The sequence below is a fragment of the Hippopotamus amphibius genome, chromosome 4 (assembly GCF_030028045.1).
Source record: "Hippopotamus amphibius kiboko isolate mHipAmp2 chromosome 4, mHipAmp2.hap2, whole genome shotgun sequence".
Taxonomy (NCBI): domain Eukaryota; kingdom Metazoa; phylum Chordata; class Mammalia; order Artiodactyla; family Hippopotamidae; genus Hippopotamus; species Hippopotamus amphibius.
The window spans coordinates 14,340,986-14,368,107 of NC_080189.1; the positions used below are offsets into that span (position 1 = coordinate 14,340,986).

Here is a 27,122-nt window from a genome sequence, read left to right on the forward strand (position 1 = left end):
CTTGTCTTTTTGCCTTGAACGGTTGTAATCTTTTCTTGCCGTTGGTTGATTGTGTTTGCATCTTTTTTAAATTAATTAATTAATTAATTTCATCTCTGGCTGCTTTGGGTCTTCATTGCGGCGTGCAGGCTTTCTCTAGTTGTGGCGAGCAGGGGCTCCTCTGCGTTGCAGTGCGCAGACTTCTCAGTGCAGTGGCTTCTCTTGTTGCGGAGCACGGGCTTTAGGCGTGCAGGCTTCAGTAGTTGTGGCTTGAGGGCTCTAGAGCGCAGGCTCAGTAGTTGTGGTGCACAGGCTCAGCTGCTCCGTGGCATGTGGGATCTTCCCGGACCAGGCATCGAACCTGTGTCCCCTGCATTAGCAGGTGGATTCTTAACCACTGCACCACCAGGGAAGTCCCAGGTTTACATCTTTTATCCCTAGCTCTGGGGGCAGGGACCATTCCATATATTTGTGAATTTCCCAGCAGCACCTCACACAGAGTACTGTGCTCAGTTTCTTGATTAATCTTACTGATTAATTTCAAATCCATCCATGCTGGCTTAGATTAACTAAATAAAATCATAAGGAAAGACCATTGCCCATAGCTCAAAATTTAACTAAATCAAACTGAGCACATTCCCAGGCACCGCACAACTTCTGAGTACAAAACACCAGGCACAGATAGTAAACAAACAGAAACAGGGCCTCAGCTTATGAGAAGCCAGAAAACAGGGTGGGAGGGAAGGGGAGTCAGGGTGAAGCAGGCAGTGCTGATTGGGGCGGGCCCCTCCTTCCTTTCACATCTGGCGTGGAGGCTGAGCACTGACTCTACTGCGAAGAGAAAGGGGTCAGCTCCTTTTCCGATTTTAACACCAACTTTTACAGATTACATTGTAACAGTAGTGATATGTTTGAGAGGTGGTACAGTTTTACCACACTTGCCAACCATGGAGGCTGGGTGAGCAGCCCGGCAGATGAGTGGAGATGATGATGTTGATAACACAGAGTCCTGTATCTTCACTTGTATTATTTGGCAGAGTTACGTTCGGTTCATAATAACAGAAGCCGTGTTGAGCGCTTCTTACAGGACACGCACGGTGTGGAAGCCTTTCAGAGCAGGCGCTGCTTCTGTCACCATTCTACAGAGGCAAGAACTAGGGCTTGGAGACGTCACTTGCCCAAGGTCCCCAGCACGCAAGTGGCAGAGCTGGAATTGGAATCTGGGTCTGTCTGCTTCCAAAGCTTTTGCTTTGAACCCCCACGATGTGCCATCTCTCAAACTGGTTCCCAGAACTGGGAGCAGGGCGGGAGCAGCTGCAGCCCCCTGCTCTCTCTCTGGGCTCGGGGAGCCACAGTGCTGGCCCCGGGAAAGGGGATGGGAGATGACGTCTCCCTCTAAGATTGCTGCCTTTTGTCCAAATGTGTTGGCCTGGAGCCAGGCTGGAAACTCTCTGCTCATGGAAAGAAAGAGAACAGAAGCCAGCAAAAGAGGGTGGGAAAGGGTCTGAGGGGGAGGAAGGGAAGAGGAGGGCAGGAAGGCGAGGGGGAGAGGAGCTGGGGAGTGAGGAGTTGCGGGCAGCACAGCCGGAGCCGGGAAGCAAATAAAGCGTGGCCTTCAGGTGCATCCCCTGCAAGTGGTACTTCTGGTGGGGTGTGGGCTTCCAGGTGCCCAGAGGCCAGGACACAGGGCAGATCCCACAGGGGGCCCTACCTTCCCTCCTCAATACTACCAATTAGTGAGGCCAGGTTAAAATGAACGTGAGGGAACCCTTCAGAGGGAAAACAACCCCCCAAATGGCAGCCTAAGGGCTGCCTCTGGAAGTGGAGGGGATGGCCAGGCAGTGCCCTGGCGTCAGAAAATAGTAAGTGTTCGATCAATGTTAATCATCCATTCATTGTTGCAGTTTAATTTCAGGTGTCAAACATAACCATGTGAAATTTTAAATAAACCACGTAAATAACAAAGCCAACCATGAAAGAGATACCACATGGTTATGCGCATCTAGTAGGACTATCAAGTGTAGTTAAGTTAAAAATGTCCAGAGACATTCAGAGGCGAAGGGAAGAACTTCAGTTTGGGGTGGCCAGGGCTAACCCCAGAATTCTCTCCGGGTTTCTGAAAAGGTGGGCTCCTCCGTTGACAGAAAAGAAAAGAAGAAAAGAATATGTAAGTAGTAGACCCAGGTTCTCCTGGGATAGCTTCTCTGTAGAAACGCAAGTCTGTACATTTCTGGGGAAGGGAAAGGAGTGTGGAGGAGGTGAGTGAGCCCCAGATGGGGCCACAGGAACCCTGGGTCCTGCTCCTGCTTCTGCCACACACCCCTACTCCCCCGCCCAAGACAGGTGACAGGCTGCGCGAGTCACAAAACCCTGGGCCACCGTGTGGTCATTTCTAGCCCTTGCCCCCTTCCTCTGTTCACGTCAGGGGCTTTTCTGGCTTCATTATGTATATATATCTTCCTTTTCCCCCTTTCCTCTTTGAATTTCCACACTAGACTGGGGACTCTGAGAAGCACTGTCATGTACAGGCTGGGTTCCCAGTGACTGACGGGGTCACGGGGGGGAGAGCTGCCGAGGCCAGGAGGAGGATGTGGAAGGCTGGGTCAGCCAGTGCAGGCGTCATTCCCAACAGGGTCCTGGGAGAAGGGGCGCAGCATTTCCTGAAAGGAAATGACTCCCATAAATAGAGGGATGGGAAAAGGATTCGTCCATCCCTTTCCTACTGTCAACTCAGCTCTTCTGGTGTCCAGACAATGCAACCTCTGGTAAATGTTTTTCCTTCAAATGTGTCCCTGCTAGTGCGTGTGGGAGAGATGTGAGATCTGCTTTCTTGTATATTGTAGATCCAAAATAAGAGCTGAAGAAGGCCTACGTTCTTTTATGTGTTCATTTGCCCACAGTAAGTAACCTCTCATTGGTCCATTCCAATGTAGGGCCAGAGTTTTTTCAGTGAGGTTTTATTTGGAAGGAAGGAAGAAAACTATACACCTTCTGATACTATGTCCTATTTTAACTTCGTCCAAGAGTTCAGCAGATCTTCCTATACTAATGCTTATACTATGATGTTCAGGTTTTTAGAAAGGCTAGGTCTCATGACATGGCTCTATGAAGACTTCAGATGTTCCCAGCACCTCCAGTGTCATGATGAGTCTCCCCAAGAAGGGAAGGGGGCTTCTTGACCCTCAATAGTGTAATAGGAATGATTAGATCACAGGCAACCTTCCGTGCCAGGCTGAAGGCAAACCTAATGCGGGTTTGGTTTCCTTCGCAGCTGCGGTTGGCTCAGCCTCAGCCCTATGGGTGCAGATTCATGTTTAAAACTCACACACACACTAGCTTTCTCTTTTCGTTTTGGGAAAGTAGTTGAACATAGATTGAACATGACACTGTGTTAGTGGGGATTCTTTTGGTTGCTTAAGCAAACAAGGGTATAAAGATATCTTGTGGAACCCGTGGGCAGGAATGCAGCCTGGCCTCAAGAGCGCACTGGACTGAGGGAGGGCAGAGCCCTGTTTCCACTGGCATCCTTCTTCTCCCCCACAGCCCAGCTCCCTCTGCTCCTTCGTCCACAGGGTGGAAAATGGCTGCCTCACAACGCCATGTTTCCGTGTTCCCGCCACACGGATTGACGTAACTCCCCGGAAGCGGAATCCGATTGGCCTGACCTGAGTCAGGCCTCCGCTAGAGCCAATCCGCTCTGGAGGTGGGTGGGATCATCATTCAAACATGGCTGCCCGGGTCCCTGTGGCCTCTCTGGAGGAGGGAAGGGGCAGTTTGCAGGAAAGGGGCCGCTTTGTGAGGTAAGCAAGCGCTGGGTAGTGCCGGTCAGATGTACTATCTGTGATGTTTCTGTAACCGTTATGTGTTCATTTGTCTTAACCACTGTCTTCATAAGAATCCTGGTTCCTCAGATTCACTAGCTATTTTGCTAGCGATAGTGCTTGTGCAGGAGGTGATGGTGTACTAGCATGAGGGTTTGGGGGCTACACACGTCTCTTAAAATCCCAGGGATGCTATCATAACTTCCTAACGTGTACCTGGTACTTGCTGCCAGAGGCTTAGTCTGTCCCTCCCTCCCTCTCTCTCCCACCCCGGCTCCTTCTCCCTCCCTTCCTCCTTCCTTTCTTTCCGTCCCTCCCACCCTCAGTCCCTGCCTCCCTCCTTCCCTTCCTTCCTTCCTCCTTTCTTTCTTTTTCTGTAACAGTTTTACTGAAGTATAATTCTCATACCAAAAAAATTCATGCATTTAAAGTGTACACTTTAATGGTTTTCAGTATATTCACAGAGTTGTGCAACCATCACCAGTCAATTTTAGAACATTTTCATCACTCACAGAAGAAAACCATACCCCTTAGCCATCACCCCCAACCCCCACTCCATTCTCTTCAGCCCTAAGCAACCACTTGCTGTCTCTATAGATATCCCTGTTCCAGACATTTCAGTGTACGTGAACTTACACAATGTGTGGTCATTTGTGATTGGCTTCTATTCATTTAGCATACTGTCTTCAGGACTCATCCATGTTGTAGCATGTGTCATCATTCCCTTGAAGGCTGAATATTATTTCATTGTCTGGGTATACCACATTTTGCTTGTTCATCAGTTGATGGCATTTGGACTGTTTCCACTTCATGACCATCAAGAATAATGTGCTCTGAATGTCAGTGTACAAGAACGTACGTGGATATATGTTTTCATTTCTCTTGGGCGATGTGTTATTTCTAAGTTTATGTTGGTAAAGTGCTTAATACAGTGCCTAACAGATCATAGGATGTAACAGTGTTCCTTTCCTTAGCCTTAGGTCTTCCCCAAAGTTATGAATGAAAGCTATTTCCTGCTCGCTGCCCTTGGAAGAAAAGGGGTCAGGCCTTCAGGTTACTGTCCTAAGGGGTACTGGCATCACTGAGTAGCAGACTCTTGCATCAAGCTTGTGAGAGGTGTCAGTTGGGTGGTTCTGGTTGAAGGTAGTAAGAGAGCAGACAAGGTTTGGGGGCAAAATACAGAATTTGGAGTAGAAGGATACAAATCATAAGATTCCCTATTCTGCTACTTAAACACTGTGATCCTGGGCAAGTGTCTGAACCTTCATCTTCTCTTCCAAATAAGCGTAACAAGAATTACATCTGGAAATTGGCGGGAGGGAGGGGGCTTGTGTATATTGTAATGTGTGTATGAGAAGGAAGTCAGGTGCTGTACAAATGTATGATAAGCTCTAGGGCTGCCATAGGGAGGAAAATCAGAATTTTGAAACTGTGTTCAAGTCACAGCAGGTTCAGAGGGCATTTGGAGCTCTTCAGGGGTTATGACAGACACTGGTTAGATCCTTCAGGGGCTACTGTCAACCCCTCAGGGCTGTAGCCCCTTTGTGGAGCTGGTTCTTGCCTGCAGCTGGTTTTCTGGCTCTGAGAAAGACCCAGGTCATCCTCAGGACGGCAGGCACATCAGATTCGCAGTGTGATCTTACTTGAACATCTTTGGGTTATTCCAGCACCATTCATAAAAAAGCTCATCTTTCCCCTATGATTTAAGATGCCACCTTGATCGTATATAAAGTTCTCTGAGTACTTAGGTCTGTGTCTAGACTTTCTCTTCTATCAGTCTGTTTATTCTTGTGGCAGTACCATACTGTTTTAGTTATGGAGGCTTTAGAGTATGTTTGAATATCTGGTAGGGCCAGTCACCTCTGTCCCCCAGCTTTTTAAGTTTTTCTGTGTTTTCCTAGCTCTTCTTGCATGTTTGGTAACCTGGTTTTAAAGTGTTCAACGGCCTCCTGGGAAGTCCTGGTGGAGGGTCAGAAGTGGGTTGGGGTTGAGTTGTCTTTTGGACCTGGGTGTGCTTGCTTACTTCAGCAAACTGGTTTTGTAGGATTCTATTTTCTTTTAGACTCATGAGCACTGAAGGCTTCTAGTGGCTTCTTAGCACTCACTGTCCCTAAAGCTCCGAAAGAGCATTTTGGAACGCTCTTTAATTGAGAGAGAATATTGAAACTTGACGAATTTAAAGAGTATATGAGTTTTCTGTACTGTTTTTGCAACTGTTCTGTAAACTTGAAATTATTTTGAAATAAAAAAATTTAAGGTTTCCATGCTTCTGGTAACATCTTGGTAGAAGCTTTCAGAAGTCTACACAAGCTGTGTTCAGATTCTGCCTTAGTTCACATTTGATTGACTCCTGCAAGGAAATCCAGCCAATCAATTGTAATTCCTTACAGAATCAGTGCTGCTTTTTATTCAGTGGTTTGTCCTTCCTTAAGCATTTAGCCATTTTGAGATTATGCAAACACCTATGCCTTTCACCCATACACCCCAAAGGAAATTCAGCCCACCCTTTGAGCCCAGATCCACAAAGGAATCTGCTGTCACCATTTTGCTTATCGTATTGTTTTGTATTATATTTGTTTGCATCTTTTTCCCCTCAGCTTTATTGAGATATAATTGACATATAACATTGTGTAAGTGTAAGGTGCACACGTGATGATTTGATATACATGTATTTTGTGAAATGATTACCATATACGGTTAGTTAACACATCTATAGTCTCACATAGTTAACTTTTTTTTTTGTTCGCGTGGTGAAAACATTTAAGATCTACTCTCTTAGCAACTTCCAAGCATAGAATACAGTCTTGTCATGTGCATCTTATTTTCTGTATGAGAATGAAAACTCTCAGAGGGCAAGTAAATGATTTATTTTACATTTCTCCCAGTTTCACTCAGTTCCCTGTATGAAGTAGACACAATTATCAGTTGGAAGAATGAATTACATGCCTATTTGTCTGTACTGGGAACTGGTTACTGGAGACCAGGATCCAAGTCTTGGTGGTCACTAAGGGAAAGGAGGTAATGAGAATAAAGTATCACTTACACTTTTGTTCAAGAGATACTGTGGCAAAGCCAAACAAGTAGTAGAGTGATGGGCTCAGCTGAACCGATGCCCTGCAGCTGTGGTTGTGGCTGCAAGGCAACCAAGTGGCCTGTTGGGGGCGCCACAGGGCAGACCCAGACACCCACAGATAACAGCAGAATTTACATTTTACCCTGTTATTTGTAATAGTAATAATAACGCATGCTTATTACAAAAAAATTTGGAAATCTATTTTTTTGTTGTTGAAAATATAGATAAGTAGAACAGAAAAAAAATCATTCCGAGTTTCTTACCGGATGACAGCTACTGTTAATCTTTTGTTATATTTCCTTCCAGTCATTTTCTTATGTGTGAGATTTTGAGTAGGAATAGATTCCTTCCCCCCACCCCCTTTAAAAACATGTTTTATTCATATTGTATGCAAGCTTTTGGATCCTGTTCCTTTTGGCTAACATTACACCATGAGCGTTTTTTCCATTTAGTAATAGTCTTTTTTTTTTTTTCTTTTTTTTTGGCTGTGCCTCATGGCATGCAAACCAGGGATTGAACCTGTGCCCCCTGCAGTGGAAGCGCAGAGTCTTAACCCCTGGACTGCCAGGGAAGTCCCAACAGTCTCTTTTTTTAAGCTTAACTTTTTAATTTCTTTTTTAAAAATAACAGTTTTATTGAGATAATTCACATATAGTACAATTCACCCATTTAAAGCGTACAGTTTAATGGCTTTTAGTGTATTCACAGAGTTGTGCAGCCATCACCACAATCAAGTTTAGAAATTTTCATCACTCCAGAAAGAAACACCATGCTCATTATCAGTCACTCCCCATTTTTCCCACCCACCCACTTCTGACCTAGGCAACCAGTAATCTACTTTCTATCTCAATAGAATTGTAGTCATCTTAAACTTAGTTTGCTATATAATATTTCATCAAATAGCTGTATTATAGTTTATGTTACCATTATATTGCTTGACATTTGAGTTATTTGTAATTTTCACTATTATAAATAATATAGCTATGAACATTTATGCGTACATTTTTCCATATTTAGGATTATTCTTTAGCATAGATTCCCAAAGTAGAGAAATGTATAATCACAGAACCATAAAAAGAGAGACCCACAAAAAACCTTGTTTCCCTCCCAGCTCACTCAGTTGGCAAGTGCTTGTTGAAATTCCGCATGGTGTTAAAAGGATAAAGCAATTGCTGATCTTGAAGAGCTGAACAACACTCAAAATAAAGAGCTAGAGTCTAGTTCTCATCTAGATTAGATAATGTAATATGAGGCCACAGTGATATTGTATAAGGAGCACCAAGCTTGGGCTCAAAACATAGACTCATTCCCGGTTCTACTGCTTAAGAGTTGTTGTATGAACTTAAGCAAGTGACTTAACTTCCCCTGGCTTGATTTCCTCATCAAAAGAATGGTAGGAACATGGACATTGTCTTCTGCAGAGGTTAGAAATAAGAAGTGGCTTCAGGCCTAGCCAAGAACAGAGAAAAGGAAGAGCAAGTTTAAATGTTTGGGAGTTAGAAGAAGTTAGAGCCTGACTCCTCCCAGTTTGGTGACCTATAATACCTAAAAGAAACAAAAGGAAGTGTACTTTTTTTACTTAAAAGAAAATATGTTGACCTGAATTCAGATTTTTAAACCAGATTTTGGCAGTATTAACGTATTTCATAACTCTCATAACTCCTACATTTATGATTTATGGCAAACATACTTTTTCCAGAGAGGTGCCACTCGAAGTTATCACGCATTAACTTGGGAGGGCTGACACCACTAAAACCTTATGGACACAGTAGTTTAGTGTTCATATGCAAGATGGCCACCTAACTGTAGTTTTTTGCTTTTTATCCTCTACAAAATTGTGAACCCAAAGGCAACATATGGAAGTATTTCCACATTGCAAGTGAGTGAGGGGAAACATGATTTGCAAATATTGTCAAGTGAAAAATATGTTTCCATCCTAGTAAGGTGGCCAAATATGTCTCTCTATGTAGGAGTGTTCTGCAGATGTGAAAAAATCCTTCCTGGGTTTACAAAAAATGCGAACAATAAAAATCTTGCGCTATCTCTGGCCTCAGGAATATCACGAAGTGTGGTCCAGTCTACAGCCTCAGGCTGCTCAAGCCACACATTCCCAGTGGCTTCATTTGTCAGACAACCAACAGGTGTAGGTCAAGAAAATACTGATCAAGCTGTTCAAAGAAAATATTGTCAGTAACTGGGTATTCATACCCACAGAAAGCCTTAAAATTACTCAGATTATGCTCCTGGTCTTGAGACTTCTCTTTAGAGTGAAAACGGGCCTTGCTGTTGAAGCCTGCCTGTGTAAGGGAGCATCTGTGAAACAGCATCTTGGAGCATTTACACCTGGGCCTGAGGGACAGGAGCAACTCACTGCATGCTGATAACACATCCATCACATTTCAGAGATGCTCTGAAAAATAGGAGCAAACAGACACACTGGAGTAAAAGACTGCCTTAGGAAGGAAGAGGGCAAAGGAGAGTAGATCTGCTGCTGACTGACAATGCCAATAACAGGAAAATAAACTCTAGGGTTCAACGCTAAGCCTATGAATTCCCCAGAGAACTTATAAATGGAGATTCCTAGACCTTCCTCTAACAGTCTGATTCACTCAGTCTGGGGTGGGGACAGGACTCCTCACTTTTAGCAGCTGTCCCTGCTGATTTAAAAAATAATAATAATAGCTTTATTGAGGTATAATTCACATACCATAAAATTCACCCTTTTAACATATACAGTTTTTAGTGTTTTTAGCATATTAACTATTTTGTGCAACTATCACCGATGTCTAATTTTAAAGCACTTTCATCACTCTCCTCCCTGGGGAAATCCATACCTGTTAGTGGTCACTGCCCAGTCCTCCTCACACAGCCCCTGTCAGCGCTAATCTACTTTCCATCTCTGTGGATTTACCCGTTCTGCGCATTTCATGTAGATGGAATCGTACTGTGTTTCTTTTGTGTATGGCTTTTTCCACTTAGTATGTTTTTAAGGTTCATCCATGTTGTAGCATGTAATAGTCCTTCATTTTTTTCATGGCTGAATAACATTCCATTGTATGGCTAGACCGCATTTTGTTTATCCAGTCATCTGTTGAGTGTAAGAAAATGGTATATGTGTTCGCTCATTCAACAAACATTTCTTGAACACTTTTATTTGATGGGGGAATCTTCTGGCTCAAAGCAGAACTCCTGGAGATAGGAAGACTTTGATGGTTAGCAGGAAAGCCATTACCTTGGCTCTGCCGCAGGCTTTAGCTGGCGTGTGCACTGAGGACCTGGTATCTGGTTGTGGTGTGCAGGCACGGTTTAAGCATTTGGTCCAAGAGTGCAGGCTGTGATTTTGCCAAGTGTGGCCCCCAGGTGTGGTTCTGAGGCAGCACGTAGCCTTTGGCTTCCATCACTTGCTTCAGGATCCCCCATTTTCTTCCAAATGTGAAAAAATTGCTTTTTTCTGAAAAGACTCAAGAAAAAAAAAAGCTGTAATGTAAAGAACTCTAGTGGCCTGTTTTAATTTTTTAAATTGTTTTTGTTGGTTTGAAGGTAATGAAAACGAAGCACCGAGAGGCTCAGGAATGAGCTTCACTAAGCAGTTGGACGCAGCAAGAGTTGTATTATGTGATTGTGGGCTGGGTGTTTTTTTCCTTCTCAGCGTATTTTCTGAAAACAAACACCATCTGGGTATGCTTGCTAATAAGAAGAATGCTCAGGGCGTTCCCTGGTGTCCTAGTGGTTAGGATTCTGGGCTTTCACTGCTGTGGCCTGGGTTCAATCCCTGGTCAGGGAACCAAGATCCCACAAGCTGCAAGGCCAAAAAAAAAAAAAAGCTCAGTCGAGAAAATAACTATTTTTGTTCTACTGTAATTGTTATAGTTTCTTCTCAGTTTTGTTGCCTGTTCTTTATAAGCTGATAAAACTAAGTTATTCAAATCATTAAAGCTGAAAAGCTTGTAGTTTTATTTGCAACACAAATAAAAGCCATTGAAAATTTAATTTTATTAGTATGTAATCATTTATGATATAAACTGTATTTTTCATTCAGTATTTCAAGTCTGACCATTTTATGAATCAAGTTATGTATAATATATATTTACCTATATTTTAGAACTAGCATACTAGCCTTTGGACACTAAAGGGCTCTGGAAAATTATAGTTATGTATACTTTATTCCTCACTCTACCTCCTCCGCGACCAAAATTTCTTATTTTTTCCCTTGAATATGCTTATACTGTATTTTCAGTTGAGATGTAATTCACATAAAATTCACCATTTAAAAGTGCACAATGTAGGGACTTCCCTGGCGCTCCAGTGGTTAAGACTCCACACTTCCACTGCAGGGGGCGCAGGTTCGATCCCTGGTCAGGGAACTAAGATCCCGCATGCCACGCAGGGAGGCCAGAAAGTAAAAAAAAATAAAAGTGCACAATTTAGTGACTTGTATTCACTATCTTGTGCAACTGTCATCACTACCTCATTCCAGAACATTTCTGTCATCCCCAAAAGAAACCTTTACCTATTAGCAATCATCCCAATTCCCCCTTCGCTCTGTGGATTTGCCTGTTCTGGACATTCCATATAAATACAATCATACACTATTCCTTTCGTATCTGGCTTTTTTCACTTAATGTGCTTTCAAGGTTGAGCCGTGCTGTGGCATGTAATGGTCCTTTATTCCTTTTTAACATTGAGCTAACATTACGCTGTATGGCTAGACCCCATTTTGTTTGTTTATCCGTGCATCCGTTGATCAACATTTCCAGACTTCATTTTTTAAATTACTGTATTGTTTTAAGATTTGGGGAAAATCAGTTCTTCCTCCCCTCACCCCCATCCCCATCTCCCCGTGGCTTAAACCTGTCCAGATTTTGTTTTATAGCAGTCTCTAAACCAGTACTATCCAAACCTCTTTTTGTAAGTGACTTTGATAGTAAAATTTCTGAGACCATGTGTCACCTCCCTGTTCCTAACATAAAAACCCCACCAGGGCTGACAGGAAGAAGGCTATTACTGTTGGTGGTATCAACAATCAATGGCATCCTATGTAACTTTTAAATATCATAAATGGATAATTAATTAATGCCCAGAACAAAATATGAACAGTGCTTTATTATCAGTAGAAGCACTCTAAGAGGCCAGGCCGCAGACCGCGCGTCGCTGTCTTTCTGGGCTCCTGGTCCTGAAGACTGTACTGGCTCCCCCAGGTGCTGTTTCCCACCTGCCTCTGCTGGTTCCGCAAATGGCAGTGGAGGAAGGAGAGCAGGCAGGCGTGGGCCGGATTCAAAGGAGTTACCATCTCCCCGCTGGGGGCTTCTCGCTTCTCTGCGCACAGGGCTGCTCCCTACCTCCTTCAGGCACCCTCGGGCTCTCCTATAAGAACTGCTCTCAGGAAAAGATCTGATATGTCACCTGCCTCCTTCCTACTTACGGGAAAACACTTTATATCTGTTTTAAAATCTTAACCCTTTTTTGGGGAAATACTTGTTTTTAAATGAATGATCTCATATTTAGTACTCTAAGCCCCTTAAAAAAAATAGTGTTTTTAGAGATCAGGCTAAAATTTCAAGCCTTAGAGGATAAACTTAAAGGAGTCACAAAATAATACAGTATTTTGATCTAGTAATGTCAGTCTGGAGCAGTTAAATTTTCCGTGGGCTTTTGTGAGTGGCCAGAAACGTCTCACTATAATCTCTCTCTTTTGAAAAAGTGAAGGTGATTCAGAGAGGTAATTAGGAGTAACAGGTTGTGACGGTAGAAGGGAGCTCCTAACAGGTTAAAGCTGAGAAGACTGTCCCACCGCTTCTTTACAGCACCTGAGCCCTCTCATCAACCTGACGTTGACGCCCGAAGAGAACCGTTGGGTCAAGAACAGATTTTACAGTATTCGCTTTAGCAAGAAGAAAAACAGGATTCAATTATGGACTGGATTGAGAAACATAATCAGCTATAGATATCGGCATTTACAAAATATCTTCAATTTGTAAGACAGTTTTAAAAACTTATGAAAATGTTCCAGTGTGCAAAAAACAAACGAACTTTCATGGACCACGCTTTGGGAAGCAGCTCCATCTGGTAATCCCAGACCTATAAAGTGATAGAGAAGTTTATCTTGGTAATTTGTCGCAGAATGCTCCCACCTAGCAATTTAGGCTAGGCTTGTCACCTAATTAATGACCTTTAAACGTCAGAGACAAAAGGAAAGTGTCAAAGTTTCGTGGGAGCAGCATTTTCCGTTCTTCTGTGAATTCAGAAACCTTGGTGAGCTGATTGCTGAGTGTGTCTCAGGTTCTACGCCCCCTCAGTTCCAGCCCCTTAAGCCTGCTTGAAAACTCGCTTCTCAGGCTATGGTATCAGCCGTTTCTCTAGAGACTGTGGTTTTCAGACTGGAAGTTATTACTGCCTGATGGGAATCAAGTTCACTTAAGCACCGTGTTGTTTAAGTGCTTCTCGGGATCTTTAACGTCAGCGTTCATACATGGTTCTCTGTGCATTAGACACAGTGGGCTTTGTGCTTTTTGAAAAAGCTATGGCTTCCTGGGAAGCCTTCCCCTGGGGACAGAGGCGGTTATGAGGCTGATGGTGACCCAAGCACAGTCCTGGTGCTCTCCCCGGGGGCAGGGGCAGATACCACGCCTTACTTATCTTTGAATTCCCAGAGCACCCTGCACATCCTGGCACCTATTCACAGTGCACAGAAAGAGGATGCCAGCTTGAAAGAAGAGGGCGGGAGGGGAGAGTTGCTGCTGACGCGGGGCACGGCTGCAGCACTGCGGGCTTGGTCTGTGTGGAGATGGAGTGCAGACGCTCCGAGGGTGCTGGGGAGTGGCTGTATCCTGGAGTCCAGTGGGGCCACTGCCAGATGCAGGGCAGAAGAGCAGTGTGTGTCAGCCCAGCTGAATGGAGAGGCTCCAGACGCTTTGCAGAGCATTACGAGGGGGCAATGAGTTCCTTCCTGTCCCTGAAAGGCCTTTCAGGGCTCTTCTCCCTAATGGAGGGGAGAGCCGTGGGGCCTGGCTTCTTTCAAGAACTGGGCTTACTCTCAATGCTGACATACCCCAAAATGCAGGGTGCTGCCCACTGGGAAAGGGGACAGCTGGGTTCCGTGGGCAGGCCCAAGCTCTGTCCTCCTCCCCAAACACACAGTTCTCTAGAGGTTTTTTCCAACTCACCATTTCCTTTTTTTTTTTTTTAAGTAATTAACTTGTTTATTGGCTTCATTGGGTCTTCGTTGCTGCACATGGGCTTTCTCTAGTTGCAGTGAGCTGGGGCTACTCTTCGTTGCAGTGTATGGGCTTCTCACTGCGGGGGCTTCCCTTGTTGCGGACCACGGGCTCTAGGCACGAGGGCTTTAGGAGTTGCAGCACGTAGGCTAGTAGTTGTGGCTCCCGGGCTCTAGAGCACGGGCTCAGTAGTTGTGGTGCACGGGCTTAGTTGTTCTGAGGCATGTGGGATCTTCCCGGACCAGGGATGGAACCCGTGTCCCCTGCATTGGCAGGTAGATTCTTAACCACCGCGCCACCAGGGAAGTCCCAACTCACCATTTCATAACCTCCCTCTTTTTCATTTGTTGCCCATGTTCACTCTTCTTTCCTTTTTTTTGTTTCTCCCTCTAGCCTCCCTGTCCTTGTTCCCAAAAGCTATATGCACGTCTTAAAGCCCAGTCCTTTGATTTCTTGGGGGGAAGGGATGCCTAGGCCAGGGCCTTGGGCAGCCACTGTGTCACCTGGCAGGTAAACCTTCCTGAGAAGGGGAAAGGAATCTTGGACACCTGAGAAGGAGGTGGAAGAGGGATTCCTGGGAGGTTCGATGGGAAAAACATGTGAATCTCTGTGCAGGGCTCCAAAGCCAAAGACAGTGTGGGTTTATACCCAGCATCAGGGCAGCAGCAGCAGCAGAATAGAGTAGCTCTGTGTCGGTATTTGCACTTTAGCAGGTGGTTTATTTCTTGTTTCAAATAAAGTAATAGCTCTTCTCTTCTTTAGGGGCTGTTAGCACATCACAGGTTCTTACAGAGCCTTGAAAAAGTGTCAAGTTGTGCGGGCATTTATGTTTTACTTTCTAAGGTTATATGTTTTCTTAAAATTTTTGGTTACATTATCTAAAAGACACACAGACATGAGAAGTGTTGTTGGCATGGGGTCTGAATCTGGGTGGACCTCTGGATTCTGTGCCTTCGACCCCACCCCTTCCTGGGTCAGGGATTCTGTATGGTACATCCCTGTCATCCTCTACTCCTGGGTGGAATCCACCAGAGATAAATAGGTTGGGGTAGGGGCCTTAGATTTGCTGCCATGGCTCACTGAGTGTGCATCCCTGTTCCCCCAGGCAACTTGGAGCTCCTGTTGGTGCTGACATGATGACAGTGCACAGGCCGGCCAGGGGCAGCCACAGCCAGACTGAAAACCTGGGCTACAAATTGGCTGACAAGTAAGAACTTTTCTCCCCTAGGAGTGCAGAAATGGGCCCAGATCTTGTCTCCTTTTTTTTTCTATTGCCTTTCCCTCCCAGTAACCTCGCCTCCCTGAATAAGGAGGCATTCTTTTCCAAGTCTCACTGATGAGCCTCCTGTAAACCATCTCCATGCACTGCACTCAGTCAACAACCCTAGACCACAGTGGTCAAGGGCAGGTCTCCCTGGTGCCCAGCGTCCACTTCAGGCCCTATCCCCATGTATGCCTTCCAGTCCAGTGTTTATTTTGCTAGCTTCTAGGATGTGCAGGTATTTTAATTATTGTTGAGTCCTAAAGCTTTGCAGCTGCAGCTGTCCACATAACCTGCTATTCCTGCTTTATATGTTAGCAGGGTTGTTTTCTCCCAAATGGAGCCCTTTCCTCCGGTACCCTCTCTCACATTCCGCAATGGAGTTAGCAATCGCTGAGCTGTTCACAAATCATGGAGCTGTTCGCAGCGATGCATCCCAGTCCAGAGCCCCTTCTGGGGCCATAGAATTCTGAAACAGGAACTCAAGAAATTCTTGGGTGCAGCAGCCACGTGGAGCAGGCTCTCTGCCCTGGTTCCATTATCCTTGCCGCTCTTGTTGAGCTTTGTAATTCCAGCGTGGTTTTCTAGCAAGCTGGCCCTTTTTCCTCTTCAGTTTTTAGATGGGGCCTCAGTGACTGTGAAGCCGCTCCGGATGTTTGGGATCTTAGACAATAACTGTAATCATTATAATAACACTAGGTACCATTTATTGCTATCAAGACTTACAATGCGTGCTGTGCTCTGGGCGTGTTACATATATTATTAACACATCCACTCATTCATTTCATTTATTGACTACCTACTATGTAATGGGCACAGCAAACAAGATGAATTTGGCCTCTGTACCAGTAAAATTCCAGTGTTCTCATTTTAAGGTGAGAAAAAATGAAGCCCAGGTCCAAACCCAGGTGTCTCTAACTCTAAAGCCATGTATTTATCTACTGTCTGTTTTTTAACAGTGCATATGATGTTAATGATTATTTATTATATCATCATTTCTCACGAAGCGTGAACTCACCTGCGCTGTGTTTTTATGTGTCCTGGCTCTTCATCCTGCCTCTAGCACAATGAGAGCAAGGACTTAAATTTCTGCCTTGTGACCTCTCAGTAAAATTACAAACTGATTCTGACTCTGATTATGACTAAAATTTGAATTCATGCTGACGTCCTCAGTGGTGACAGGACCATTAAAAAATGTGTTTCTTAGACACAGATGTAGAGAACAAACATATGGAGACCAAGTGGGGAAAGCGGGGAGGGTTGGGGGGGAACAAACTGAGAGCTTGGGATACCAAACTGTACACTCTCAATATATGCGGTTTATTGTATGTTAACTGTATCTCAGTAAAAGTTCTTAAAAAAAAAGTGTTTCTTTTTTGTAAGCACTCTGTTATGAATCCTAATTGATTATTTAAATAAGGAATTCTGCTTTGATGGCCATATTTAACACATGAAAATTTGTTTGCAGTTTCACAAGTTTCTGATTTATGCTGAGCAGCCAAGAACAACATAACTTCTATGTTCATGTCCCAGTCCGGGGAGAAGTCTTTACAGAAACAGATAGTCTTTGGAATAGAAAGCTAGAAAGTAACAGTATGCATGGAATTGCAGGTTATTCATCCCTCATGTGAACCTTAACTGGAGTTTCCGAATTCCTGTATAGTCAGCTCTGTGTATTCAGAAAACATGCACCGTGAAGTCGGTCCCTGCATGTTTGCTAATCTTGGCACATTTAAGGTCCCTGTGCTCAGCCCTGACCTTTGCTGGTAGAAGAATGCTTTTCATTTCAAAACACAGATACTCCCATTGTCATTAGAATAGCTTAAAATGTTCTGTTTTTCTTTCAAAATAATTTTTAACATCTTTGTGGCACTAACTAACCTCCTAAAATAACATTTGGAGGCCTATATGCCCACATGTCTGTGCTAGGCCAGAACTTTCTGCAGTGATGGCAATGTTCTGCTCCATCCAGTCCAGTAACCATTAGCCACACGCGACTGCTGCGTACTTGACATATGGCTGCTGCAACTGAGGAACCGAAGCTTTAATTTAATTTGATTTTAGTTTAAATAGCCGCATGTGGCTAGTAGCTACCATGTTGGGCAGTGCAGTTCTAGGCCATGCGTGAGATCTGAATCTGCTTGTTTACTCACTCATTCATGCAACAGATATTTACTGACCACTCTGCCGGATGTTGTTCCGGGTGCCAGGGATGCAGCAGTAGCCAAAACAGGCCACAATTCAAAACAAAACAGAACAATCCCTGCACTCACGGAGACACCAGCCTAGTAGGGCTCACATTCCAGAGGAGGTTCTGTTCAAATGCCGCCAATCATTGTGGCTTTACCCACACAAATCAGGACAACTTATCAGGCCCAGAATTAGGAAAAACTTCATGACTTATGGCATTGTTTTAAATAGTTATTCCAAAGGATCATCTGTTGATATAATCTTCTATCTCACGAAACTTCCCCTATTTTCATCAGAGGAAAAAGCTAACATGGGATTTTCCTGGTGGTCCAGTGGTTAGGACTTCACCCTCCTATCGCAGGGGACCTGGGTTTAATCCCTGGTCAGGGAGCTTCATCCCATATGCTGCAACTAAGAGCCCACATGCTGCAACAAAGATCCTGCATGCAGCAACTAAGACCCAGTTGCAGCCAAATAAATAAAATACTAAAAAAATAGCTATTAATAATGATAACTACCATTTATTGTACACTCACACCATGGTAGATGTTTCATATGGGCTAACTTATTAAATGTTTACAGCCTCCCTGTTAGATATGTTTATTATTCCCATTTCACAGATGAGGAAACTGAGGTTTAGAGAAGTTAAGCAGCTTACCCAAGGTCACACAGCTGGTCAGTAGTTGGATTAGGATTTAAACTCGAGTCTGTTGGACTCCACAATCCAATAGCTCCTTTCATTCCACCATGCTGTCTCCCCAAGAAAAACACAAAGTGATTTTTTTTAATGGTGGTTTGTGGCTTGCAACTAGTATATAACATATATACCTAAGTACTAGCAAATATCTATGACTCGTCAAGAACAATAATCGAGAGTCCCTCACTCAGTGTTTGTCTTTCTTGTTCAGGGTCAAGGTGGAAGGTCCAAAGGCTGGGGAAGACCCTCAAAAGCAGCCATTTAGGTCCTCCATTCCTTTCCTAGAGACTGATCAGGATTCACCCTTCCAAAGAAGCCCACTAGAGAGCCTCCATAAGCTGATGCTAGAGCCAAGAGTGGACTGCTTTCAGCAGAACATGTTCAGCTCAGGTATGATCATCAGCGACCCAGCTTCAGATCTCAGCACTAAAGGAGCCAGCAGGGCCAGCGAGAGGCCACTCAGCGGTGCTCAGAACCCCTGCCCTCCTGGCCAAGGCGGGGCCCGGCACAAGTCCCTCAGCATAAAGGACAAGATATCAGAATGGGAGGGGAAAAAGGAGGTACCCACTCCTGCCCCTGGCAGGAAAGCAGATGGGCAAGAGGATGACCTGACGTCGTGTGTGATGGAGAGGAGAAACAGTGATGGTTCGAGGACTCGGGTTGCAGAGGCTCAGAACGGAACGAGGCCGGACGCAGAGAGTAAAGAGGATGAGAGGAATAAAGGGGTAGTGAACGTGGGGGCACAGGATGCAGAGCGGAGGCAAGACCTGAGCCAGCCAGCCCGGGAGCTGGCTCCTAGCTCGGGCAGAGGCCGGGAGCCCAGGCTTGGCAAACAGCGCTTTCAGAATGATAGCCTCTCTGTGCTGAAGCAGGTCAAGAAACTTGAGCAGGCTCTGAAGGACGGGTCTGCGGGGTTGGATCCCCAGTTACCAGGCACTTGTTATTCCCCACACTGCCTGCCGGACAAGGCTGAGGAGGGACCCACTCTTTCTGAGAACCGCGGGGGCAGGAGTGGCTCAGCATTCAGGGCCCACCACTTGGACCTGGAAGCCAGGGAGCCGGCTGCTGAGGCTGCAGAGGAAAGGAAAGGCTCATGCAGGAGGCCCTGCGACCAGAGCCTGGAGAGTGTATACAGGGGCTTGGAGGAATCCCCCGCAAAACCCTTCATCAACCCCCTGCCCAAACCCCGGAGAACTTTCAAACATGATGGAGAAGGGGACAAGGATGGGAACCCAGGCATCAGCTTCCAGAAGGATAAAAGGAACCTGCCTCCTCTGCCCTCTCTACCTCCCCCGCCCCTGCCCTCCTCTCCCCCGCCTTCCTCTGTGAACAGAAGACTGTGGAGCGGGAGACCAAAAGCCAGTGCTGACCACAGGTAGGTAGGTGACCAGTGACTGTCTGCTGGAGCCCTTATGCTGCATTGCAACTCTCTGTTCTCAGCCTAATTATTTACTTTGTTAAACTGTTGGATCGTAGTTAGTCGAGGCTGCTCATAGCTTAAGATGGTTCATTGATTAAACCTGAAAACATGGTAACTGATTCAGGTGTTTTGTGTTAGTTCCTTGTCCCCAACAAAAGGTATTGGCTTTGAAAAATCACCCTTTGGATGTGATGCGTACTTGTAATTCAGACGGTAACCGGGAGTTAAATGAAAGCTTGTGTGGACACTGGCAGTCTACTAACTGGTGCTAATTGATGCTCATTCTGCTACTACCACCTGCACCTGGTGCGTGGTGTGCAGCATCTTTCCTGGCTCTTCCTTTCATGTGTTTTCTTGGTATGGGCTCTAGAAACACACTGCCTGGCCTACCCTGGCCCTGTCATGGTCTACCTAAGTAACTTTGTTACTTAACCTCTCAAGGCCTCAGTTTTCTCATTTATACGTATAGATGCACACATGGTAAATAGTTTATAATATTAATACCTTGGATAATAAAATGTGAATGCTTGAAGGTAAAAATCTGTGCTTTGGAAACAATTTCTTTTCCGTTTTGAAACCTAGTTTCTAGTCTACTTCTGTAATGGGCTAATTGGTTTGATATCTGCTAATCTGGAATCCAGCTACTGAGAAAAACTCAAAACAGTTGTCCGTACCTCCTGTCACCACTTCTTCCCCTCCTGTGTCTATCTTGACTCACTGCAATTGGGCTTTTGCTACTTATTCTGGAACTGCTCTAGGCCAAGTCCAACTACAACCTCCTTCTTGCTAAATCCAGTTGCCAGTCCTCTGTTCTTTTCCTGATTGACCTCTCAGCATTTGAGGAGCACCTTGGCTCACACCACCTGGAAACACTGTGTTCACTAGGCTTCTAGGCCACGTGCTTTCCTGATAGTCATACTTCACTGGCTGCTCCTTCTCAGCTCCATTTTCCTCTCCCTCTGCATGTCAGAATAGCATCCCGCTTCAACCCATCTACACCCCATCCCAGGCTCAGGTCACCTCTCCTCCATTTACACTCACTCCCTTAAATGATCTCACCTAGTCCCTTGGTTTTAAGTGTCGTTTACATGCTTACGATTCCCAAATGTACATCACCAGCCCTGACTCTCTCCCAGCCTCAGGTTTGGGTAGTCTCTCCTGGTTGGGTCTCCATCTGGTTATCTAATAGCATAGACTTAACATGTCTAAACCTAAATTCTCAATCCTGGCCACTACTAACAGTCTCCTCCCAAAATAGATGCTATCTTATTAAATGATACCACCTTTCATTTTGCTTACACCAAAGACCTAGGAGTCGTTTGTGATTGCTGTGTTTTTCACATACCCCCAATCTAATACAACAGCAAGTCCTTTGGTTCTAGTTTTAAACATCTTCTTGTATCTATGTCTCCTCCACTGCTACCACCTTAGTCATTTTGTATTCACACCCCCTCATCCCCAGTGTCTTCCTCCTCAGCAGCCAGAGGAGTTTTCTAGAAATATGCGTTTGATCATGTCGGTCCCCTACTCAACATGGTCTGTCAGGTAGCATTTTTTGGGTGCCAAAAATGTAATTTCTTATGTTCTTTCCCAGGGGGAAAAAAGGTTGGATATTCTAGAATTTCTAGAAATACGCACACATATCTATTATATCCTTTAAAATATGAAATCATGCTCTGTATCAACTGTTTTTTACTTAGGATATTATTGAGATATTTCAATATTACCACCTTCCTTTTTTTTCACCTTCCTTTTTTAGCTGCCACCTTTATACCATGGGGCTAAACCATATTTTATTTAGCCGTTCCCCTGCTGATTTATACTTTGGTTATTTCCAGTTGGCAAGTAATGCTGTGGTGAACAGAATATAGCCTTAGGGAAGACTCTAGAGCCGGAGAACTTACTAACTCTGCTACTTACCTGCTGTGTGACATTGGACAAGCTACTAAATTTGTCTGAGCCTCATTTTACTTATCTGTGAAATGGAGATAATTATAGTGACCACTTCATTGCTTTGTTGTGAAGATTGGATGAGTAAATATTTGCAAACATATTTACTCATAAGTTAAAACAAAGCCTAGCATATAGTAAATGATCAGTAAATGTTAGCTGTTATTTTTTTCTGACTCTGTTCTGTTTAATTAATCAGAGTGCCTATTTCTTTTCTAGGACCACCATTTTAATTATTTTAACCTCATAATCTGCTTTAATATCTAGTAGACCTTACAGAAATTTCTTATTGTTGCTAATAATTAGTGAATTATTTTGGACATTCTGCATATACTATCATGTAATACACATACAAATGATCATTTGGTCTTTTTAATTATAAACCTCTTATTTACTTCCTAATTGTTCTCCTTATTCAAAAATGTCTTGAATATTCTTGGGTGTATTTTTCTAAATGTTCTATATATCACTACCAAACTTCACACACACAAAATATGTCAGCTTTTAATTGGGATTCTATACTTTTGCTAAATTTATTCCTAAGTATTGTATTCTTTTATTGCCATTGTTAATGTAATCTTTTTTCTCATTATATGGTCTTTGTATTTAAGAAAACCATTTATTTTTGTATATTATTCATTTAAAAGACCTCTTAAAGAAATTTCTTATTGTTTCTAATTGTTTGTCAGTTGATTCTCTTGGACTTTCTATGTATATAATCATATTGTCTGCAAAGAATTATCATTTTACGTTTTTCTTTTTGATTTATATCTCGAAATTCTTTCTCTTACTAAATTGCACTGACTAATATTTTCATAACAGTGTGAAATAATAGTGCTGGTGGCACTGGGCAACCTTATCTCACACCTGACTTTAGTGGTAATGCTTCTGGTGTTCTACTCTCAAGCACTCTGTTGGAGTTATGTTTTCATACTATCAAGGTAGTGTTCATTGGTAACCCTTTTTTTACTAAGAGTTTAAAAAATTAGGATTGGGTTTTGTCAAATTACTTTTCAGAAACTTTATATGATTGTATGGTTCTTCTCCTTTGACCTATTAATAGTGAATTTATATCCTAATATTTTGGGGATGAACTCCCACTTTGTTCTGGTTCATTATTCTTTTAACACAAGGCTGAATTCTCTTTGTTAATATTCTAGTTAAGATTTTTGTATCAGCATCCTATAAATGGGACTGGTCTATACTTGGATTTTATTGTACTAATTTTATCAGGTTTTGGTATCAGTGTTATGTGACTTCTGTAGAAGAATTTACAGGCTTCCTTCTTCATGTGCTGAGAAGGTTTGAATCCATCTCCAATTCTAAATCCTTTCCCAAACCTGTGCCAACCTCAGGGCCGCCCTAAGTACTCTCGGGACTTCTCTGCTCCTGTATCCAGGGCTTCCCCAGAGTAGCCCTTCTATGCCCTTTCTGGGCTGTTCCTCCAAAGCGGCCCACCCTCCCAGGGGCAGCTTCGTTCTGGGAAATTGGAGTCTTTCAACTGTGTCATCACTGGGCAGACAGATCAATCTGGTGAACAGTTAGTCCCATTATCTTTTCTCTCTTAGCTACCATCTGCTCTTTTCAGTCTTGCAGCATTTTCTTTAAAACCAGCTAAAGTTACTTAGTTTCAGTCCAGAGATGAAGTTTTTCTTGGCCAGTTTGAATATGGTTGCATCAGCTGTGTTTTAAGAATTTTGGCTTTGGGTTTTTCGTTTTGTTTAAAATTGTACAATGGAGGTGATTAGGGCAAGATGTTCGCTTTCTACTCTTAAAAAACAAAGTATGCTCTGTATTGTGGTCCTATTGCTTAAAAAAAAAAGAAGAGAAAAGGCTCAACTCTGAATTTGGCAGACTTCCTGTCCTCTCTGAGGCAGGAAAGCCAAGCCAAGGTTGAAGAAAGAAATGATTAAGGATTTTGAGGTTATGAGGGTTTAGAATTACACGGCCAGGCTGTGCGCTCCCAAGGACATATTCAGCTTCTTTTCATAGGCCGATTAGTCCACCTCAGCAAGAGCCAAACCAGTGCATTGAGATGCTCTGTTTGAGAAACTTTTTCTTTTTCTTCTCTTGCTCTCTTCCTATTTTTCCCTGATCTTTTTTCTTTTTTCCTCTTTTCTCTCCGCTTCCTCCTTCCTTCTCGTTCTTCTGTTTTCTTTCTTCATTTCTCTAAAGCACCAGGAAATTAAATGCAAGGGCTTATGCCTTCAACCTAAAATGGAAAATGAAGAACCCTCAAATATCAGGAAATTCCAAAGATAAGGGTCCTACAGCAGCATTAACTTGGTTATGGGTGTTTTACGGCATACGTTTCATAACTTTGGCAGCAATGCCTTAAGGCTGACATTTAACAAGAAAAGTTATTATTTTTTAAGTGTTAGCAGCATCCTGAATTCACGTGTCTGTTTACCCAAAATGTTGTCATTTGAATTCAGATTTTTTATTTTAGTGTAATTTGATCACATGACAGAGATTTTAGATCTTTATAGTACCAAATATCTACATTAACCAAAATTTCCACTTTTCAGCTGATTGTTCTGGTATCATGTAGATTCAGCCTTTCCTTGGGGCTTTAGTGTAAGACTTTCAGAACTCTCTGAGGACGTGAAGCCTCGGTCATGATATGGCTGCGAAGTCATACGGTTCTGTTGTTGATCCCATACTTTCCATCTTCCCTAGGACTGATAGGGATCCCCACAGCAGTCTGGCTGGGCAGCAGCCCTCGGCTATCATGGGCTTAGTCGTTAAAGTTAATGCACCAGCCACGCTGTGGTCTGTCCCTGTCATTGTGAGTCTGTCTCAGTCACTGTGGCATCCATGAGGCAACTCTACCATGTCTAAAAACTGAATGTTTAAAATCTTCAAAGGGGCAAATTGTTTGATTAATTTGAGAGTCAGAGCAAAAGTTACTTTGAAAGCCTCTGAGAGGGTTGATTTTGTAAATTCATCTATTTCAGTAGTAGTTGCATTGGAAGACAGATGAGAGTAGAGAGGGTGGCTGTTATTCTACATTAGAACGGTGATCGTCGTGTGAAAATGGTTGGATTTTAGGCACAATGGCGGCTACGGGTAGTTTCTCTTCTGACTTTTCTATTTTGGATCCAGGGTAGAGATAAGCAGAAACGCAGCACAGCGCTCGGCAGAGGAGATACCCAGTAACAGAGTGAGAGCTACGAGCTGACATAAGCGTTCGCTCGCTCAGCCCCTACTCTGATCCCTTGGTGGTGAGACAGGCCGAGACCTGGGACCCTTTACTGCAGTGCCGCAATGCTTGCCCCTGGACAGACGTCTCCTGGAGCAACAAAATACAGAGAAACTATAAGGGACTAAAAATAACTGTGTGCATGCACAGTTGGGGCAAAATCTGGACAAAAGACACAAAGAGACCAAAAAACCCAACTGCCACTTTCAGAGCGCTGGGAGCAAAAGCAGGGTACTGCACATGTCCCCTGCATACGCCACCTAAGGGGTGGGCAGACCACCTCAGCCACCCCTGCGGCCCGACCCCTGGAGGCACCCTACCCTCACCCCATATAAAAAACCAGCTACCCCACCCCCCAGCAAGGAAGCAAGCAAGGGACCCCGTTGTTTGTTCTTGCTCCCCGCTGCTGCAGCAGGGGCCCCGACAAAGCCTTGCCTGAATTTCTTGTCTGGTCTCTGATCAATTTCTATTGATTAAGGAGGCCAAGGGGATCAGTAACAGTGGTATGAATGCTCTTCCCGAGGAGGAGAGCTGCCCTTGGTCACTGGGGATGGAGGCAAGAAGAGAGGCTGTGGCAGCTGGAGGTGGTTGAGGGAATCAGAGCAAGGCATCCCTGGGTTCAAGCTCATCTGAATGGTGTTTCAGGTGGGTGCTGGGTCTCAGGCCGTCCAAGTGAACTTAAATACAGCTGAAAATAATTATGGGGGGACTGTGTTCAAACAATTGACTAAAAATTAGCTCTAAGAATATAGATAAAATATTTTTACCCCCAAATAGGGATAAATTATAAGCAGTAAAGGTGGCCATTAAAACCAGCTTTTAAAATATTCATTCACCTATTCAACCAACAAATATTTACTATGTACCTATGTAGTCTTAGGATATAGCAACCAACTAGATAGACTGAGACCCTACCCTCATGAAACTTACATACTAGTAATAGTTAGAACTACACAGCTAGTTGCGTAATTAACCACTCTAGGTGCCGTGAGGAAGCCCGTGGTGCTATGGGAATGTTCAGCAGGGGTAGCTAGCCTGCCATGGAAACAGGGCCAGCTGGCAGAGGAAGTGACACTCATGCAAGGCCTGAGGTTCCCAGGCCAAGGAGTGGGCTGGGAGACGGGTGGTGCAGTTTCAGTGAACAAACAAGCACAGGCCCTGGGGCAAGAAAGACTTCAGCACTCTGGAGGACGTGAAAGGGCCAGAGGGGTAGGAAGGGTATGAGCTGAGGCCCAGAGGCTCTCTGGAGTTGGCCCTGGAAGAGCCCTGTAGACCAGGCAGGGGTTTTGGCCTGTTACCAAAGAGGAATGGGGAGCGTGTGAAGGTTTTTAAGAAGGGGACAGACACAATCTGATTTGCATTTTTAAGAGCTTGCTCCACCCCACAGCAGCTGGAGACTGGAAGAGGCACCAGTGGACAAGGTGGGTAGTTGTGGGGGTGGGAGGAAGATCAAGGAGTTATTGGGGTTACCCTGCGGTGTAGCTGCAGTGGGGGTTGAGAGAAGTGGGTGGATCCCGGGGATACTTTGCAGGTAGAACGCTTGTGAATTGGCTAGATGTGGGCAGTGATGGAGAGGGAAACTCGCTCAGGACTTCCAGGTTTGAGGCATAAACACGTGGACGGAGATGGCAGCACTGGAAAGGGAGCTGGTCCTTGTCAGGGAGAGGGGAATGTGGTATGAGTTCAACTTCAGATTTGTTCATTTTGAGCTTACCATGTGTCATCTAAACGGAGATGTGGGGTGAGCTTTTACGTTAGTATTTCATTTTCAAAAATATGGAAAAGTCACAAATAACATTCAAAATACTACTTGAAATTACAGGGGGTTTGTTGTTGTTTGTTTTGTTTTGGTCACACCGCGTGGCTTGCAGGATCTTAATTCCCCAACCAGGTATTAAACCCGTGCCCCCTGCAGTGGAAGCGTGGAGTCCCAGCCCCTGGACCGCCAGGGAAGTCCCAGGGACCTGTTACCTTTGCGTTACCAGCTGTAAAGCTCAATTCCACCCTTTAAGAAGGTGCTTATTAAACATGCAGCTGGATGTGGAACAAACTTGGAAATGTTTAAATGGAGAGAGAAGCCAATTCGAATGTGGTTATCATTAGTCTTTCAAAATTTTCTTTTCAAAGTTAATATGTAAATGAGGTATGAAAACCTTTTTTTCAAGTTAAAAAATATTTTCATAGAAAAGACTTAGCTAAGTGATTGGATGATTAGTTTAATCATATTTCTCCTCTTCGGGACCTAATCACCTACTTGAGGCTCAGAACCAAAGGACTGCAGTCCCTGGAGGCATTTATGCAGGTTATGGAAATAG

The 27,122-nt window shown here is 44.1% G+C and overlaps 1 protein-coding gene across 1 annotated transcript in view; it reads left to right on the forward strand.

Moving 5' to 3' along the window:
* DENND2A (DENN domain containing 2A) overlaps nt 1-27,122 on the forward strand; it is a 91,574-nt gene that overhangs the window by 8,965 nt on the left and 55,487 nt on the right. The window contains exons 2-3 of the mRNA XM_057733641.1: nt 15,193-15,294; nt 18,447-19,610. Of these exons, the coding sequence (XP_057589624.1) occupies nt 15,221-15,294; nt 18,447-19,610 (1,238 nt within the window). The 5' untranslated portion in view covers nt 15,193-15,220. The remainder of the gene's footprint in view (nt 1-15,192; nt 15,295-18,446; nt 19,611-27,122) is intronic.